The sequence below is a fragment of the Coregonus lavaretus genome (genome assembly GCF_964263955.1).
Source record: "Coregonus lavaretus genome assembly, chromosome: 8".
Taxonomy (NCBI): domain Eukaryota; kingdom Metazoa; phylum Chordata; class Actinopteri; order Salmoniformes; family Salmonidae; genus Coregonus; species Coregonus lavaretus.
In genome coordinates this window covers 2,709,901-2,727,795 of record NC_139995.1, presented here as the reverse complement: position 1 = coordinate 2,727,795, position 17,895 = coordinate 2,709,901, and the positions used below count along the sequence as shown (strand labels likewise).

The 17,895-nt window shown below is 43.4% G+C and overlaps 1 protein-coding gene across 2 annotated transcripts in view; it reads right to left on the bottom strand.

The window, feature by feature from the left end:
• LOC311133485 (chromodomain-helicase-DNA-binding protein 6-like) overlaps nucleotides 1–17,895 on the bottom strand; it is a 125,482-nt gene that overhangs the window by 90,046 nt on the left and 17,541 nt on the right. For both annotated transcript variants that reach the window (XM_084166971.1, XM_084166972.1), the window contains exon 4: nucleotides 7,664–7,823. In XM_084166971.1, the coding sequence (XP_084023097.1) occupies nucleotides 7,664–7,823 (160 nt within the window). The remainder of the gene's footprint in view (nucleotides 1–7,663; nucleotides 7,824–17,895) is intronic.

Genomic DNA, 17,895 nt, shown 5'->3' with positions numbered 1-17,895 from the left:
TACAGACCTCTACATGCTTTGTAAGTAGGAAAACCTGCTAAATCGGCAGCGTATCAAATACTTGTTCTCCCCACTGTATATATCATACACACACAGTTGAAGTCGGAAGTTTACATCCACTTAGGTTGGAGTCATTAAAATCTCGTTTTTCAACCACCACAAATGTCTTGTTAAAAATCTGTAGCTGAATTGGTAGAGCATGGCACTTGTAACGGCAGGGTAATGGGTTCCATCCCCGGGACCACCCATACGTAAAAATGTATGCACACATGACTAAGTCGCTTTGGATAAAAGCGTCTGCTAAATCGCATATTATATACACTGCTCAAAAAAATTAAGGGAACACTAAAATAACACATCCTAGATCTGAATGAATGAAATAACCTTATTAAAAACTTTTTTCTATACATAGTTGAATGTGCTGACAACAAAATCACACAAAAATCCAGGCTTTGTCGCAGCCGGCCGCGACCGGGAGACTCATGGGCGGCACACAATTGGCCCAGCGTCGTCCAGGGTAGGGGAGGGAATGGCCGGCAGGGATGTAGCTCAATTGATAGAGCATGGCGTTTGCAACGCCAGGGTTGTGGGTTCAATTCCCACGGGGGGCCAGTATAAAAAAAATATGGATTCACTAACTGTAAGTCGCTCTGGATAAGAGCGTCTGCTAAATGACTAAAATGTAAAATGTAAATGTAAATGTAAAAATTATCAATGGAAATCAAATATCAACCCATGGAGGTCTGGATTTGGAGTCACCCTCAAAATTAAAGTATAAAACCACACTACATGCTGATCCAACTTTGATGTAATGTCCTTAAAACAAGTCAAAATGAGGCTCAGTAGTGTGTGTGGCCTCCACGTGCCTGTATAACCTCCCTACAACGCCTGGGCATGCTCCTGATGAGGTGGCGGATGGTCTCCTTAGGGATCTCCTCCCAGACCTGGACTAAAGCATCCGCCAAATCCTGGACAGTCTGTGGTGCAACATGGCGTTGGTGGATGGAGCGAGACATGATGTCCCAGATGTGCTCAATTGTATTCAGGTCTGGGGAACGGGCGGGCCAGTCCATAGCGTCAATGCCTTCCTCTTGCAGGAACTGCTGACACACTCCAGCCACATGAGGTCTAGCAATGTCTTGCATTAGGAGGAACCCAGGGCCAACCACACCAGCATATGGTCTCAAGGGGTCTGAGGATCTCATCTCGGTACCTAATGGCAGTAAAGCTACTTCTGGCGAGCACATGGAGGGCTGTGCGGCCCCCCAAAGAAATGCCACCCCACACCATGACTGACCCACCGCCAAACCGGTCATGCTGGAGGATGTTGCAAGCAACAGAACGTTCTCCACGGCGTCTCCAGACTCTGTCACATCTGTCACATGCTCAGTGTGAACCTGCTTTCATCTGTGAAGAGCACAGGGCGCCAGTGGCGAATTTGCCAATCTTGGTGTTCTCTGGCAAATGCCAAACGTCCTGCACGGTGTTGGGCTGTAAGCAAAACCCCCACCTGTGGACGTCGGGCCCTCATACCACCCTCATGGAGTCTGTTTCTGACCGTTTGAGCAGACACATTCACATTTGTGGCCTGCTGGAGGTCATTTTGCAGGGCTCTGGCAGTGCTCCTCCTGCTCCTCCTTGCACAAAGGCGGAGGTAGCAGTCCTGCTGCTGGGTTGTTGCCCTCCTACGGCCTCCTCCACGTCTCCTGATGTACTGGCCTGTCTCCTGGTAGCGCCTCCATGCTCTGGACACTACGCTGACAGACACAGCAAACCTTCTTGCCACAGCTCGCATTGATGTGCCATCCTGGATGAGCTGCACTACCTGAGCCACTTGTGTGGGTTGTAGACTCCGTCTCAAGCTACCACTAGACTGAAAGCACCGCCAGCATTCAAAAGTGACCAAAACATCAGCCAGGAAGCATAGGAACTGAGAAGTGGTCTGTGGTCACCACCTGCAAAACCAGTCCTTTATTGGGGGGTGTCTTGCTAATTGCCTATCATTTCCACCTGTTGTCTATTCCATTTGCACAACAGCATGTGAAATTTATTGTCAATCAGTGTTGCTTCCTAAGAGGACAGTTGGATTTCACAGAAGTGTGATTGACTTGGAGTTACATTGTGTTGTTTAAGTGTTCCCTTTATTTTTTTGAGCAGTGTATATTATAACAAACTATAGTTTTTGCAAGTCGGTTAGGACATCTACTTTGTGCATGACACAAGTAATTTTTCCAACAATTGTTTACAGACAGATTATTTCACTTATCATTCACTGTATCACAATTCCAGTGGGTCAGAAGTTTACATACACTAAGTTGACTGTGCCTTTAAACAGCTTCAAAAATTCCAGAAAATGATTTCATGGCTTTAGAAGCTCCTGATAGGCTAATTGACATCATTTGAGTCAATTGGATGTGTACATGTGGATGTATTTCAAGAACTACCTTCAAACTCAATGCCTCTTTGCTTGACATCATGGGAAAATCAAAAGAAATCAGCCAAGACATCAGAAAAATAATTGTAGACCTCCACAAGTCTGGTTCATCCTTGGGAGCAATTTCCAATCGCCTGAAGGTAACACATTCATCTGTACAAACAATAGTATGCAAGTATAAACAACATGTGACCACGCAGCCATCATAACGCTCAGGAAGGAGACGTGTTCGGTCTCCTAGAGATGAACGTACTTTGGTGCGAAAAGTGCAAATCAATCCCAGAACAACAGCAAAGGATCTTGTGAAGATGCTGGAGGAAACAGGTACATAATTATCTATATCCACAGTAAAACGAGTCCTATATCAACATAACCTGAAAGGCCGCTCAGCAAGGAAGAAGCCACTGCTCCAAAACCGCCATAAAAAAGCAAGACTACAGTTTGCAACTGCACATGTGGACAAAGATCGTACTTTTTGAAGAAATGTCCTCTGGTCTGATGAAACAAAAACAGAACTGTTTGGCCATGATGACCATCGTTATGTTTGGAGGAAAAAGGGGGTCGCTTGCAAGCCGAAGAACACCATCCCAACCGTGAAGCACGGGGGTGGCAGCATCATGCTGTGGGGGTGCTTTGCTGCAGGAGGGTCTGGTGCACTTCACAAAATAGATGGCATCATGAGGAAGGAAAATAATCTGGATATATTGAAGCAACATCTCAAGACATCAGTCAGGAAGTTAAAGCTTGGTCGCAAATGGGTCTTCCAAATGGACAATGACCTCAAGCAAACTTCCAAAGTTGTGGCAAAATGGCTTAAGGACAACAAAGTCAAGGTATTGGAGTGGTAATCACAAAGCCCTGACCTCAATCCTATAGAAAATGTGTGGGCAGAACTGAAAAAGCTTGTGCGAGCAAGGAGGCCTCAAACCTGACTCAGTTACACCAGCTCTGTCAGGAGGAATGGGCCAAAATTCACCCAACTTATTGTGGGAAGCTTGTGGAAGGCTACCGGAAACGTTTGACCCAAGTTAAACAATTTAAAGGCAATGATACCAAATACTAATTGAGTGTATGTAAACTTATGACCCACTGGGAATGTGATGAAATAAATAAAAGCTGAAATAAATCATTCTCTCTACAATTATTCTGACATTTCACATTAAAATAAAGTGGTAAACCTAACTGACCTAAGACATGGAATTTTTACAAGGATTAAAATGTCAGGAATTTTGAAAAACTGAGTTTAAATGTATTTGGCTAAGGTGTATGTAAACTTCGACTTCAACTGTATATAGAAATAAGACAGATCCTGCTTCGGTTGCCTGTTTGAGTGTTTGTTTAATAGCCTACTGATTCCATCAGCAACAAGCCTCAAACAACTTCACAAATGTGGCTGTTTTTAAATCTTTGCAATGCTGTAATAAAGGCTTTACACTTTTTTTCATTAGACCAGCCCCTCTGGTATTATTTATAATTAAGTTAGTGTTGTTTACACTGTTCCAAATTGCCAAAATATTTATATTTTTACAATAATAACCATCCTTTTTCATTGATCTCATTATTAATCATCATCATCATCATCATAATAATAAAAAGTGATGTCATTATCATTAGTAGGCTTAGTATAGCAGCCTTGTACAAACACCATCGAGTTGTAGGCCTAAGAGTGCATCCTGTTTAGGTCTTAATACCATAACTTACTTACAGTGGCTTGCGAAAATATTCACCCCCCTTGGCATTTTTCCTATTTTGTTGCCTTACAACCTGGAATTAAAATGGATTTTTGGGGGGTTTTCATCATTTGATTTACACAACATGCCTACAACTTTGAAGATGCAACATCTTTTTTCTTGTGAAACAAACAAGAAATAAGACAAAAAAAACAATTGTTATGCACGCTCAAGTTTTCACCATAAAGTCAATACTTTGTAGAGACACCTTTTGCAGCAATTACAGCTGCAAGTCTCTTAGGGTATGTCTCTATAAGCTTGGCACATCTAGCCAATGGGATTTTTGCCCATTCAAGGCAAAACTGCTCCAGCTCCTTCAAGTTGGATGGGTTCCGCTGGTGTACAGCAATCTTTAATTCATACCACAGATTCTCAATTGGATTGAGGTCTGGGCTTTGACTAGGCCATTCCAAGACATTTAAATGTTTCCCCTTAAACCACCCGAGTATTGCTTTAGCAGTATGCTTAGGGCCATTGTCCTGCTGGAAGGTGAACCTCCGTCTCAGTCTCAAATCTCTGGAAGACTGAAACCGGTTTCGCCTCAAGAATTTCCCTGTATTTAGCGTCATCCATCATTCCTTCAATTCTGACTAGTTTCCCAGTCCCTGCTGATAAAAAACATCTCCACAGCATGATGCTGCCACCACCATGCTTCACTGTGGGGATGGTGTTCTCGGGGTGATGAGAAGTGTTGGGTTTGCGCCAGACATAGCGTTTTCCTTGATGGCCAAAAAAGCTCAATTTTTGTCTCATCTGATCAGAGTACCTTCTTCCATATGTCTGGGGAGTCTCCCACATGCCTTTTGGCGAAAACCAAACGTGTTTTCGTATTTTTTTCTTTAAGCAATGGCTTTTTTCTGGCCACTCTTCCGTAAAGCCTAGCTCTGTGGAGTGTACAGCTTAAAGTGGTATTATGGACAGATACTCACATTTCCGCTGTGGAGCTTTGCAGCTCCTTCAGGGTTATCTTTGGTCTCTTTGCTGCCTCTCTGATTAATGCCCTCCTTGCCTGGTCTGTGAGTTTTGGTGAGCGGCCCTCTCTTGGCAGGTTTGTTGTGGTGGCATATTCTTTCCATTTTTTAATAATGAATTTAATGGTGCTCCGTGGGATGTTCAAAGTTTCAGATATTTTTTTTATAACCCAACCCTGATCTATACCTCTCCACAACTTTGTCCCTGACCTGTTTAGAGAGCTCCTTGGTCTTCATGGTGCCGCTTGCTTGGTGGTGCCTCTTGCTTAGCAGTTTTGCAGACCCTGGGGCCTTTCAGAACAGGTGTATATATATACACTGAGATCATGTGAAACAGATTGCACACAGGTGGACTTTATTTAACTAATTGTGTGACTTCTGAAGGTAATTGGTTGCACCAGATCTTATTTAGGGGCTTCATAGCAAAGGGGGTGAATACATATGCACGCACCACTTTTCCATTATTTATTTTTTAGAATGTTTTGAAACAAGTTATTTTTTTTCATTTCACTTCACCAATTTGGACTATTTTGTGTATGTCCATTACACGAAATCAAAATAATTACAGGTTGTAATGCAACAAAATAGGAAAAACGCCAAGGGGGATGAATACTTTTGCAAGGCACTGTAGGTCTATATTTCAATACTATACAGGCTACTGTATCAATCAACAATTTATTTGTTCATGTCTTCACACAGCATACGAGTCATTCATGATGGGAAATGCAATCAAGCATTTTAGTTTTAAAATAAAGTGACCATTGAATAATTAGCGTAAACAATAAATAGGCCTAAAACGTTCAATTTTGGAAATTGCATTCACAAATGTATGCGACTGTTTTTAGTCTTTGCTGTAATAAAGACTTTACAAAAAAAACATTACAAGACTCTCTGGTAGGCTTATAATTTATTTCGTGTTTACAATAAATGTCTGACCATTTGGAACAGTCGAACAGCACACATAGGCCTAATATGCACAGAGCGTTGCTTGCTCCATACCTTATTTTTCTTGACCTCCAGTACTAGTCAAATTTATTCCACACATCTGACTTCCCCTTTACCTCCTGCACAACCAGTCAACATTCCCCCATTTCGAAGTTATTCGTCATGCCCTCTGCATCCATTTTTCTGTCACATGTTACGGTGTTTAGAGTTTGTCATAACCAATTTATTGATGTGATTATGATATGCTATAGGTTAGGCCCCATTGGTCACGTGCATGCAAAGCATACTTGTCACATAAAGAGAGCAAGGGTTGAGGGAACGTTTTCTTAAATTAGGGATTTCGGTAACATAACTTTTCAGTCAGCTTCAGCAACACGGACAGCGCTATACACACTGTTGATGTATGGTGGTCGCTGCAGCAGGGAGGAGAGAGGGAGACAACGGGTGCTAGTCAGTCACTCACTGTCTTTGTTTTTTTGTAGCAAGTCTGCGCCAGGCGGCACAATCAAATCAATTGCGGTCGGACTTTGTGTGTCTTAATTATTTTAAACAGTTCGCTTAAAGCATCAGACAAGCTCAGTGCATATAGTTGATTTGATTAAAATGCATAGGATGTGTCTATATAATGGAAAAATAGGGCTGTCAACGACACAAAATAATAATAATCTTGGCCGACCAAGAGTCGTCTGGTCAGTGACAACCCTAGTCTCCAGTCAAAGTACAGTGAGGGAAAAAGGTATTTGATCCCCTGCTGATTTTGTACGTTTGCCCACTGACAAAGACATGATCAGTGTATAATTTTAATGGTAGGTTAATTTGAACAGTGAGACAGAATAACAACAAACAAATCCAGAAAAACGCATGTCAAAAATGTTATAAATTGATTTGCATTTTAATGGAGGGAAATAAGTATTTGACCCCTCTGCAAAACATGACTTAGTACTTGGTGGCAAAACCCTTGTTGGCAATCACAGAGGTCAGATGTTTCTTGTAGTTGGCCACCAGGTTTGCACACATCTCAGGAGGGATTTTGTCCCACTCCTCAAAATCGGCAGTGTATCAAATACTTGTCCTCCCCACTGTATATATACAAATTTTACACACACACACACACACACACACACACACACACACACACACACACACACACACCAGTCAAAAGTTTGGACACCTAAGTTATTGTGAGTACAATTTAAATTTTTAAAAATGGCAATACTAACTCAAATACAATAAACAACAGATATAGGCAAAAAATATTTGTCAACAAACCATGGGCTGGGATGGCTAATACTTTGAAGTGGTAAGCTCTAGAGTCTAGACGATCCTATCTGCCAATCAGGGCTATGTATGTAAATATATAAAACATTTGTATCAACACACCCACAAGATCAGACTAAGCATTTCAATGGCAAAGAGGCTCAGGGAAATAAATGACAAAAATAGTTATTTTCATGAAATAAACAGTGATTTAAAAAAACTAAATATTTAAAAAAAGACTGCAAGGAGGCTTTAAGGGTGAGGTTTTAGAGAAGTAAGTGTCACTCAGCCGATCCTACTCTTGCCCCAACCTGTCAGTTTCTCACCGTGTTGTCGAGGGGATCGATGCTCTCCTCTCCGCCCATGGCCAGCGCGGACAGGAAGGCCACATTGTCAGTCTCCCCAGCCGTCTGGAGGACTGCCTCGCTTTTCCGCTTACCCTTTTTCTTCTTCTCCACTGGGACCGGCCCTTGGAGGACTTGCGCTCTGTAGAGACACAGCAGGGTTGGCACTATAGAAATTGAAGTCCACCAGGGAGTGACAACTGACCAGAGGGGTCACACGCCGGCAATGTGTGTTTATCGCCACCTCACATCTCGGCAGGTATAATAACAGAGAATACAAAAGCTAGATACAGTGCATTCGGAAACAATTCAGACCCCTTGACTTTTCCCACATTGTTACGTCACAGCCTTATTCTCAAATTGTATCAATTGTTTTATTTCCCCCCCCCCCTCACACAACACCCCATAATGACAAAGCAAAAACAGGTTGACATTTTGGCAAGTGTATTAAAAATAAACTTAAATATCACATTTACATAAGTATTCAGACCCTTTACTCAGTACTTTGTTGAAGCACCTTTGGCAGCGATTACAGCCTCGAGTCTTCATGGGAATGACGCTACATGCTTGGCACACCTGTTATTGGGGAGTTTCTCCCATTCTGTTCTGCAGATCCTCTCAAGCTCTGTCAGGTTGGATGGGGAGCGTCGCTGCACAACTATTTTCAGATCTCTCCAGAGATGTTGGAGCGGGTTCAAGTCCGGGCTCTGGCTGGGCCACTCAAGGACATTCAGAGACTTGTCTCTAAGTCACTCCTGCGTTGTCTTGGCTGTGTGATTAGAGTCGTTGTCCTGTTGGAAGGTGAACCTTCGCCCCAGTATGAGGTCCTGAGCGCTCTGGAGCAGGTTTTCATCAAGGATCTCTCTGTACTTTGCTCCGTTCATGCTGCCACCACCATACTTCAGCGTAGGGATGGTGCCAGGTTTCCTCCAGACTTGACATTTGGCATTCAGGCCAAAGAGTTCAATCTTGGTTTCATCAGACCAGAGAATCTTGTTTCTCATGGTCTGAGAGTCCTTTAGGTGCCTTTTGGCAAACTCCAAGTGGGATTTCATGTGCCTTTTACTGAGGACTGGCTTCCGTCTGTCCACTCTACCATGAAGGCCTGATTGGTGGAGTGCTGCAGAGATGTTTGTCCTTCTGGAAGGTTCTCCCATCTCCACAGAGGAACTCTGGAGCGCTGTCAGAGTGACCATTGGGTTCTTGGTCAAAGCCCTTCTCCCCCGATTTCTCAGTTTGGCCGGGCGGCCAGCTCTAGGAAGAGTCTTGGTGGTTCCAAACTTCTTCCATTTAAGAATGATGGAGGCCACTGTGTTAGTAAACTTCCCAAGATCTGTGCCTCGACACAATCTGGTCTTGGAGCTCTACGGATAATTCCTTAAACCTCATGGCTTGGTTTTTGCTCTGACATGCACTGTCAACTGTGGGACCTTATAAAGACAGGTGTGTGCCTTTCCAAATCATGTCCAATCAATTGAATTTACCAAAGGTGGACTCCAATCAAGTTTTAGAAACATCAAGGGTGATCAATGGAAACCGGATGCACCGGAGCGCAATTTCGAGTCACATAGCAACGGGTCTGAATAGTTATGTATTATTAGCAAACATTTCTACAAACCTATTTTCACTTTGTCATTATGGGGTATTGCGTGTAAATTGATTGAAAAAAATAATTTAAATCAACTTTAGAATAAGGCTGTAACATAACAAAATGTGGAAAAAGTCAACGGGTCTGAATACTTTCCAAATGCACTGTAAGTAGGCAATGCTTTTTTCATGGCAATGTTAATTTTCAACAACAACAAAAATTTGAGTGCAGATGAGAGTACAGAGGTTTAAAAAGGTTCCCCACAGTTCTCATATCTCAAATCCACCTGTCCTGCAGAGCGATCAGAAAAATGCCTCCCACTCTGCTCCAGAAATGCCAAACCACAGAATTTTGCTAAATATTAGCACCGGACAAATATCATCAACCTACATCCCCTAACACAAAAGGTTCACGGACATGGTGCAACTTGGGAAATCTCAACTTTGGGGAAAAATCTAAACATTAACTAAAACCATACAAAGTTGATTTACTGTTTAACGGATTTCATTTTTTGAAAAGTAAGGCGAGTGAGCGAATATATATACTTTTTTTTTTTTTTTTACCCCAACCTTAGTACAAAACCTTACCAAGAGATTTTAGAATGACAGTCACAGGGACCACAGTTTGAGTCCTGGTCAGGGTACACCCCTAATGAACTACATTGGTGTCAGGAGTTGGATAGCACCATTGAAAGCGTGTCCAAGCTGAGTTTTAGGCACAGTTAATTTTTTAGAGGCATAGTTCTGCCATTTTTTATAATAGATGTGCTAGGATTAAATATATAGTAGTCTAAAGTAATCAAAACCTATTCTGACTATAAACTGCTTCAGCTTCTATTTAGCTTGAATTCTACATTTAACCTTTTCACGTTCAAAATAGCTCTAACAGTCCCCCAAGTGTGATTTTTTTTTTTTTAAATGCGTGCAATGCCAAAATTGTATTGTTACGCAATAGGACAGTTAACCCGCGCTGCCCTAAAACCAAGGCATGCTACTTGCTAATTACCTACACTGAACAAAAATATAAAACGCAACATGTAAAGTGTTGGTCCCATGTTCCATGAGTTGAAATAAAAGATCCCAGAAATGTTCCATACGCACAAAATGCTTATTACGCTCAAATGTTTTGCACCAAATTTGTTTACATCCGTTAGTGAACATTTCTCCTTTGCCAATATAATCCATCCACCTGGTGTAGCATATCAAGAAGCTGATTAAACAGCATGATCATTACACAGGTGCGCCTTGTGCTGGGGACAATAAAAGGCCACTAAAATGTGCAGTTTTGTCACAACACAATGCCACAGATGTCTCAAGTTGAGGGAGTGTGCAATTGGCATGCTGACTGCATGAATGTCCACCAGAGCTGTTGTCAGAGAATTGAATATTCATTTCTCTACCATAAGCCGCCGCCAACTTTGTTTTAGAGAATTTGGCAGTATGTCCAACCGGCCTCACAACCGCAGACCACGTGTAACCACACTAGCCCAGGACCTCCACATCCAGCTTCTTCACCTGTGGGATCGTCTGACACCAGCCACCCGTACAGCTGATGAAACTGTGGTTTTGCACAACCGAAGAATTACTGCACAAACTGTCAGAAACCGTCTCAGGGAAGCTCATCTGCATGCTCGTCATCCTCACCAGGGTCTTGACCTAACTGCAGTTCAGCGTCGTAGTCGGCTTCAGTTGGCAAATGCTCACCTTCGGATGGTCACTGGCACACTGGAGAAGTGTGCTCCTCACAGATTAATCCAGGTTTCAACTGTACCAGGCAGATGGCAGACAGCGTGTATGGCATCGTGTGGGCAAGCGGTTTGCTGATGTCCACATTGTGAACAGAGCGCCCCTTGGTGGTGGTGGTGGGGTTATGGTATGGGCAGGCATAAGCTACGGACAACGAACACAATTGCATTTTAATCGATGGCAATTTAAAATGCACTGAGATACCGTGACGAGATCCTGAGGCCAATTGTCGTGCCATTTATTTGCCCCGTCACGTTTCAGCATGATCATGCACGGCACCATGTGACAAGGATCTGTACACAATTCCTGGAAGCTGAAAATGTGCCAGTTCTTCCATGGCCTGCATACTCACCAGACAGGTCACCCATAGAGCATGTTTGAGATGCTCTGGATCGATGTGTACGACAGCATTTTCTTAGTTCCCGCCAATATCCAGCTTCTTCGCACAGCCATTGAAGAGGAGTGGGACAACATTCCACAGGCCACAATCAACCTGATCAACTCTATGCGAAGGAGAGGTGTCCACTGCATGAGGCAAAATAGTGGTCACACTAGATACTGACTAGTTTTCTGACCCACGCCCCTACCTTAAGGTATCTGTGACCAACAGATGCCTATCTATATTCCAGTGTAGGCTGCCGAGGGGAGGACGGCTCAAAATAATGTCTGGAACGGAGCAAATGGAATGGCATCAAACACATGGAAACCATGTTGATGTATTTGATACCATTCCAGGTACTCCGCTCCATGCATTACCACGAGCCCGTCCTCCCCAATGACGGTGCCACCAACCTCCTGTGCTGTATTCCCAGTCATGTGAAATCCATAGATTAGGGCCTAATGAATTTATAAAAAAAATTACTGATTTCCTTATAAACCGTAACTCAGTAAAATCTTTGAAACTGTTGCATGTTTCATTTATATTTTTGTTCCGTGTATGTTTTAACTTGTCAATTTCAAATTATGTTCAAATCAACAGTTTTATTTTCAAACAGTTTGAAATGAGGTGCGCTTCGCCTCCTCATTAATTCACATAGAAGTAGCCCATTTCATGGTGGCGGACAATTTACGTTTCAGGCATGCTATGCTAATGTAAGGTAAGGTAAGGATTAGCCAGATGAGCTGGACAAACTCCCCCAGTGTTTCCCCAGGTCAAGTATGCAGACATTTGTGCCTCTCCTGTCACAACAGAACCTGCCCGAACTTTTTCCCCCTGGCGCATTTTCCCGCTGGCGCCCGCATTGCCTTCATTGTTGTTTTCCTTACTAATAATACCTTTGGAAATGTGTGCATTCCTATCAAAGTACCGGTAAGTACCTTATTACCTTATCATAATACAGTTTCTGTATATCGTGTTGTTTCAACAGTAGCACACAGTATGGAGCATAATGTATTCTGTGTATACCATTATAAGCGCTGACACAAGAGGAACTATTATGTCATAACTGTAACTAGACATCTTTCTTGCCGAAGATTGAGGCCAGCTTTTGAATGCTAGCAACATACTGTTTGAACTTGCACTCCTTTACAGTTTCACTGGAGGAAAGAACAGCAAGTAAAGACAATGACAGTGGTCATTTAATTATAAGTATGCATAACCCATATTACAATAGCCATGTAGTGGTTGAACAAAAACTGCATTCCCATCCCCCACCCCTAAATCATAGTATGCTGGCAGGTAACCTGTATGTATGCTGCAGATGTGCTAAATCGTGCTTGAGTGTATGGTACTCCCCAAAGCATGGTGTAACACAGGGATGTTTCACAATGCACACGCATGTACCTTGTCAACCTCCTCTGCTTCCTTCTCCTGGTGCTGGACAGGCATATTTTACAGTGCCTCAGTGTGCGACTGCCTTGAGCAGCAGTTCTATGGACTTTGGAGGGAAAATGTCATGCATGGGATTACCTGCAGCACGACAGCCCCCAGTGGATAACAAGAACATTAGCATTTCGCTACACCCACGATAACATCTGCAAAATAAACTCAGCAAAAAAAGAAACGTCCCTCTTTCAGGACCCTGTCTTTCAAAGATCATTCGTAAAAATCCAAATAACTTCACAGATCTTCATTGTAAAGTGTTTAACCAATGTTTCCCGTGCTTGTTCAATGAACCATAAACAATTCATGAACATGCACCTGTGGAACGGTCGTTAAGACACTAACAGCTTACAGACGGTAGGCAATTAAGGTCACAGTTATGAAAACTTAGGAGACTAAAGAAGCCTTTCTAATGACTCTGAAAACCACCTAATGAAAGATGCCCAGGGTCCGTGCTCATCTGCGTGAACGTGCCTTAGGCATGCTGCAAGGAGGCATGAAGACTGCAGATGTGGCCAGGGCAATAAATTGCAAAGTCCGTACTGTGAGCACCTAAGACAGCACTACAGGGAGACAGGACGGAGAGCCAATCGTCCTCGCAGTGGCAGACCATGTGTAACAACACCTGCACAGGATCGGTACATCCAAACATCACACCTGCGGGACAGGTACAGGATGGCAACAACAACTGCCCGACTTACACCAGGAACGCACAATCCCTCCATCAGTGCTCAGACTGTCCGCAATAGGCTGAGAGGCTGGACTGAGGGCTTGTAGGCCGGTTGTAAGGCAGGTCCTGACCAGACATCACCGACAACAACGTTGCCTATGGGCACAAACCCACCGTCGCTGGACCAGACAGGACTGGCAAAAAAGTGCTCTTCACTGACGAGTCGCGGTTTTGTCTCACCGGGGGTGATGGTTGGATTCGCATTTATCGTTGAAGGAATGAGTGTTACACTGAGGCCTGTACTCTGGAGCGGGATCGATTTGGAGGTGGAGGCTCCGTCATGGTCTGGGGCGGTGTGTCACAGCATCATCGGACTGAGATTGTTGTCATTGCAGGCAATCTCAATGCTGTGCGTTACAGGGAAGACATCCTCCTCCCTCATGTGGTACCCTTCCTGCAGGCTCATCCTGACATGACCCTCCAACATGACAATGCTACCAGCCATACTGCTCGTTCTGTGCTTGATTTCCTGCAAGACAGGAATGTCAGTGTTCTGCCATGGCCAGCGAAGAGCCCGGATCGCAATCCCATTGAGCACATCTGGGACCTATTGGATCAGACGGTGAGGGCTAGGGCCATTCCCCCCAGAAATGTCCGGGAACTTGCAGGTGCCTTGGTGGAAGTGGGGTAACATCTCACAGCAAGAACTGGCAAATCTGGTGCAGTCCATGAGGAGGAGATGCACTGCAGTTCTTAATGCAGCTGGTGGCCACACCCGATACTGACTGTTACTTTTGATTTTGATCCCCACTTTGTTCAGGGACACATTATTCAATTTCTGTTAGTCACATGTCTGTGGAACTTGTTCAGGTATGTAATTCTCAGTTGTTGAATCTTGTTAATCCCCCCCCCCCCCCCCCCCCCCCCCCCCCCCCCCTTACGTTTGCTGAAAATAAACGCAGTTGACAGTGAGAGGACGTTTCTTTTTATGCTGAGTTATGTGTACGCGCCCAATGAAATTTGATTTGGATGGATGCCGAGGGGTGTGGTGCTCTTCCAGCAGCTCTCTAACAAGGTTATCCCTGTACTTTTGATAGGTAATCACCTCACCTATGGAGGAGGGAGAGGATGAGGGGAGAGGATGATGAGGGAGTGGGGAGGAGGGTGAGATAGTCAAAATAATAGCAAAATGGAACTGTATGTGATTTGTATGTCCAATTACAAAATAACCTTGTTCATTAATCATCTCACTTGTTAGCTGGCAGTGAACTGTGGCCATTGAGGACAGCAGGGTCGATCAGATGGAAAAATATATTCTTATACCATTTGGTTTTCTGAACGCATGCCACAAAGTTGTTTATCATGTCCGTCTTATCCACTGCCCCCATTTTGTGATTATAGTCAAGCAAACACCTTCCCTGTGGCCCCCTCTTCTCCTGCAGCTCCAAGGCATAGCGATTGGTCTCCTCCACTATGTCTCCCACCTGCGCCTCTGTCAAAAACAGCATGAAGCACTCTGCCTCAAAGGGAGATGGCAATGGCCTTTGCACTCCAGACTGGGACTCAGACAACATCAGGGCCAGGAGGGGTGAAATGAACTCTTGTTCTTCACCCAGTGTTGGTCTGTCTCCATCACCATCTTCAGAGGGACCTGGGACTGTCTGTGGGCAAGCGGTCCTCAGATTTAGGGTTCTCAATGGCCACAAGGTTGGGGGGCAGCTCCTCACTGTCAGAATCTGATTCCTCACTTTCCTACTCAGAATTTACCTACATCTCCAGAATTTCCACATTTGAGAAAGACATTGCTAATGCTACAGCTTAGCCCACTAGCTACACACAAACAACAACACTCAATGGCGCCGAGTGAGTGTCAGGGGTGATGTGATAGGCTGCCGGTGTGGTGATACTGATGATTTGTCGCCACAGGTGGTTTGTTTACATAGCAGGTTAGGAGAACTAGCGCGGTAGGTTAGGAGAACGAGGTTAAGGTTAGGAAAAGGGTTAGCTACGGTTGTCAACAACTGTTGTCCCCGACGCGACCACTAGATAAGTGCTGCAACGGTACAAACGTAAACAAACCATCTGTGGCGACAAATCATCAGTATCATAACACAGGCACGGGCCACTTGTATCAACAAATCACCATCAGAAAATGGTTTGCGTGGTAATAATTTCCCTATTTACTGTTTTATTCACATTTTTCAAGTACTGGTGACAAATCATGCAATCCAATTCTTGCATAGTGTGTAATCGACACCTATGATGTGTGTAAAATACTTTTTTGAAGGTTGTACTTACTATGATGAGCTAATGCTAAGCTAATTACCGGCTATGAGTGGAACCATGTTTGTTGACATCATTCAATACATTATGGGTGTCACGCAAACGTCTGTCAGACAAAAGATGTAATAAAACGAGGTGAAGAGATCATAGCCGCGGGAAGTAGGGGTGCTGTAGCACCCCCTAAAAAATCTGAATTTAAACAAATATATATTTTGAAAATATATTTATTTTTTCTTTCACAAAAGTAGTGCACTGGGCCTTTACTAGTATTAGCAGACGATTTAGACTTCTGTAGCGCAAGGAAAACATTTTTATCAGCATCTCCACTTTGGCAAAAAAGGTAGCTGTATAATTAAGAACAGTATCTCACAGGATTCATTAGTTGGAATTGTAAGAGTTGTTGCCCTGTCCCTTTCTCTGCTATATTTACATAAAACATTTGCAAAAAGTTACTGGCAAAGACACAAAACATCCACATTAAATATTTTTCTTTATCAAATAACCACTTTGTGCAGTATTAATTTACCATCCTTACAAACCACTTAATGTACATGTACATTACTGTATTGTACATAGGCTGTCATCTAGGTTTGTACATGTAGACTTTCCACCACCATGAAGAAAAACAATGCAAAATACAGTAATTGAGTACATTGAGGCATCAAGTGGTTTGTGATGTCACTCAGTTTGTAGAGCATGGCGCTTGCAATGCTAGGGTTGTGGGTTTGATTCCAATGGGGGTCCAGTACGAAAAAGTATGAAAATGTATGCACTCACTACTGTAAGTTGCTCTGGATAAGAGCATCTACTAAAATGGAAAAGGAATGAGATTTCACAGAAATAACTCTTATCTTTGGTTGACACGGTTAAAACAAACATGGCGGGGCGCACAAACTCTACCCACTGTCGAATTACTTTCAACTTTAAAAAAGTGTTTCTCAATTATTTCGATCACTGGTGAGCTTACCCATGATAAATTGTAAATAAACTGAACAAAAATATAAAACGCAACACGTAAAGTGTTGGTTCCATGTTTCATGAGCTGAAATAAAAAGATCCCTGAAATTTTTATAGGCACAAAAAACATTATTTTTCTCAAATTTTGTGCACAAATTTCTTTACATCCCTGTTAGTGAGCATTTCTCCTTTGCCAAGATAATCCATCCACCTGACAGGCGTGGCATATCAAGAAGCTGATTAAACAGCATGATCATTACACAGGTGCACCTTGTGCTGGGGACAATAAAAGGCCACTAAAATGTGTAGTTTTGTAACACAACACAATGCCACAGATGTCTCAAGTTGAGGGAGCGTGCAATTGGCATGCTGGCTGCACGAATGTCTACCAGAGCTGTTGCCAGAGAATTTAATGTTCATAAGCCACCTCCAACGTCATTTTAGAAAATGTGGCAGTACGTGCAACCGGCCTCAGAACCACGTGTAACCACGCCAGCCCAGGACCTCCACACCCGGCTTCTTCACCTGCGGGATCATAGGAGACCAGCCACCCGTACAGCTGATGAAACTGAGGAGTATTTCTGTCTGAAATAAAGCCCTTTCGTGGGGAAAAATTCAGTCTGATTGGCTGGGCCTGGCTCTCCAGTGTGTGTGCCTGGCTCCCAAGTGGCTGGTCCTATGCCCTCCCAGGCCCACCCATGGCTGCGCACCTGCCCAGTCATGTGAAATCTATAGATTAGGGCCTAATGAATATATTTCAATTGACTGATTTCCTTGAATATGAACTGCCACTCAGTAAAATAGTTGCATGTTGTGTTTATACTTAGTATAGTAATTGCTATTATCCAATTCATATTATTTACATTTTAGTAATTTAGCAGACGCTCTTATCCAGAGCGACTTGCAGTTAGTGAGTGCATACAATTTTTCATTCTGGTCCCCCGTGGGAAACGAACCCACAACCCTGGCGTTGCAAGCGCCATGCTCTACCAACTGAGCTACACGGGACTATATTATGGTTTCTGTCAGCCGACAGCTAGCTAAATATGACCGCTTGTGTTAGCGCAGTCTTTCCTCAGTTAGCACAAGGACTAACGTAGCCTACAGTTTCGATTTGGATGACAACAGCGTTATGCTGTTGATACTTCT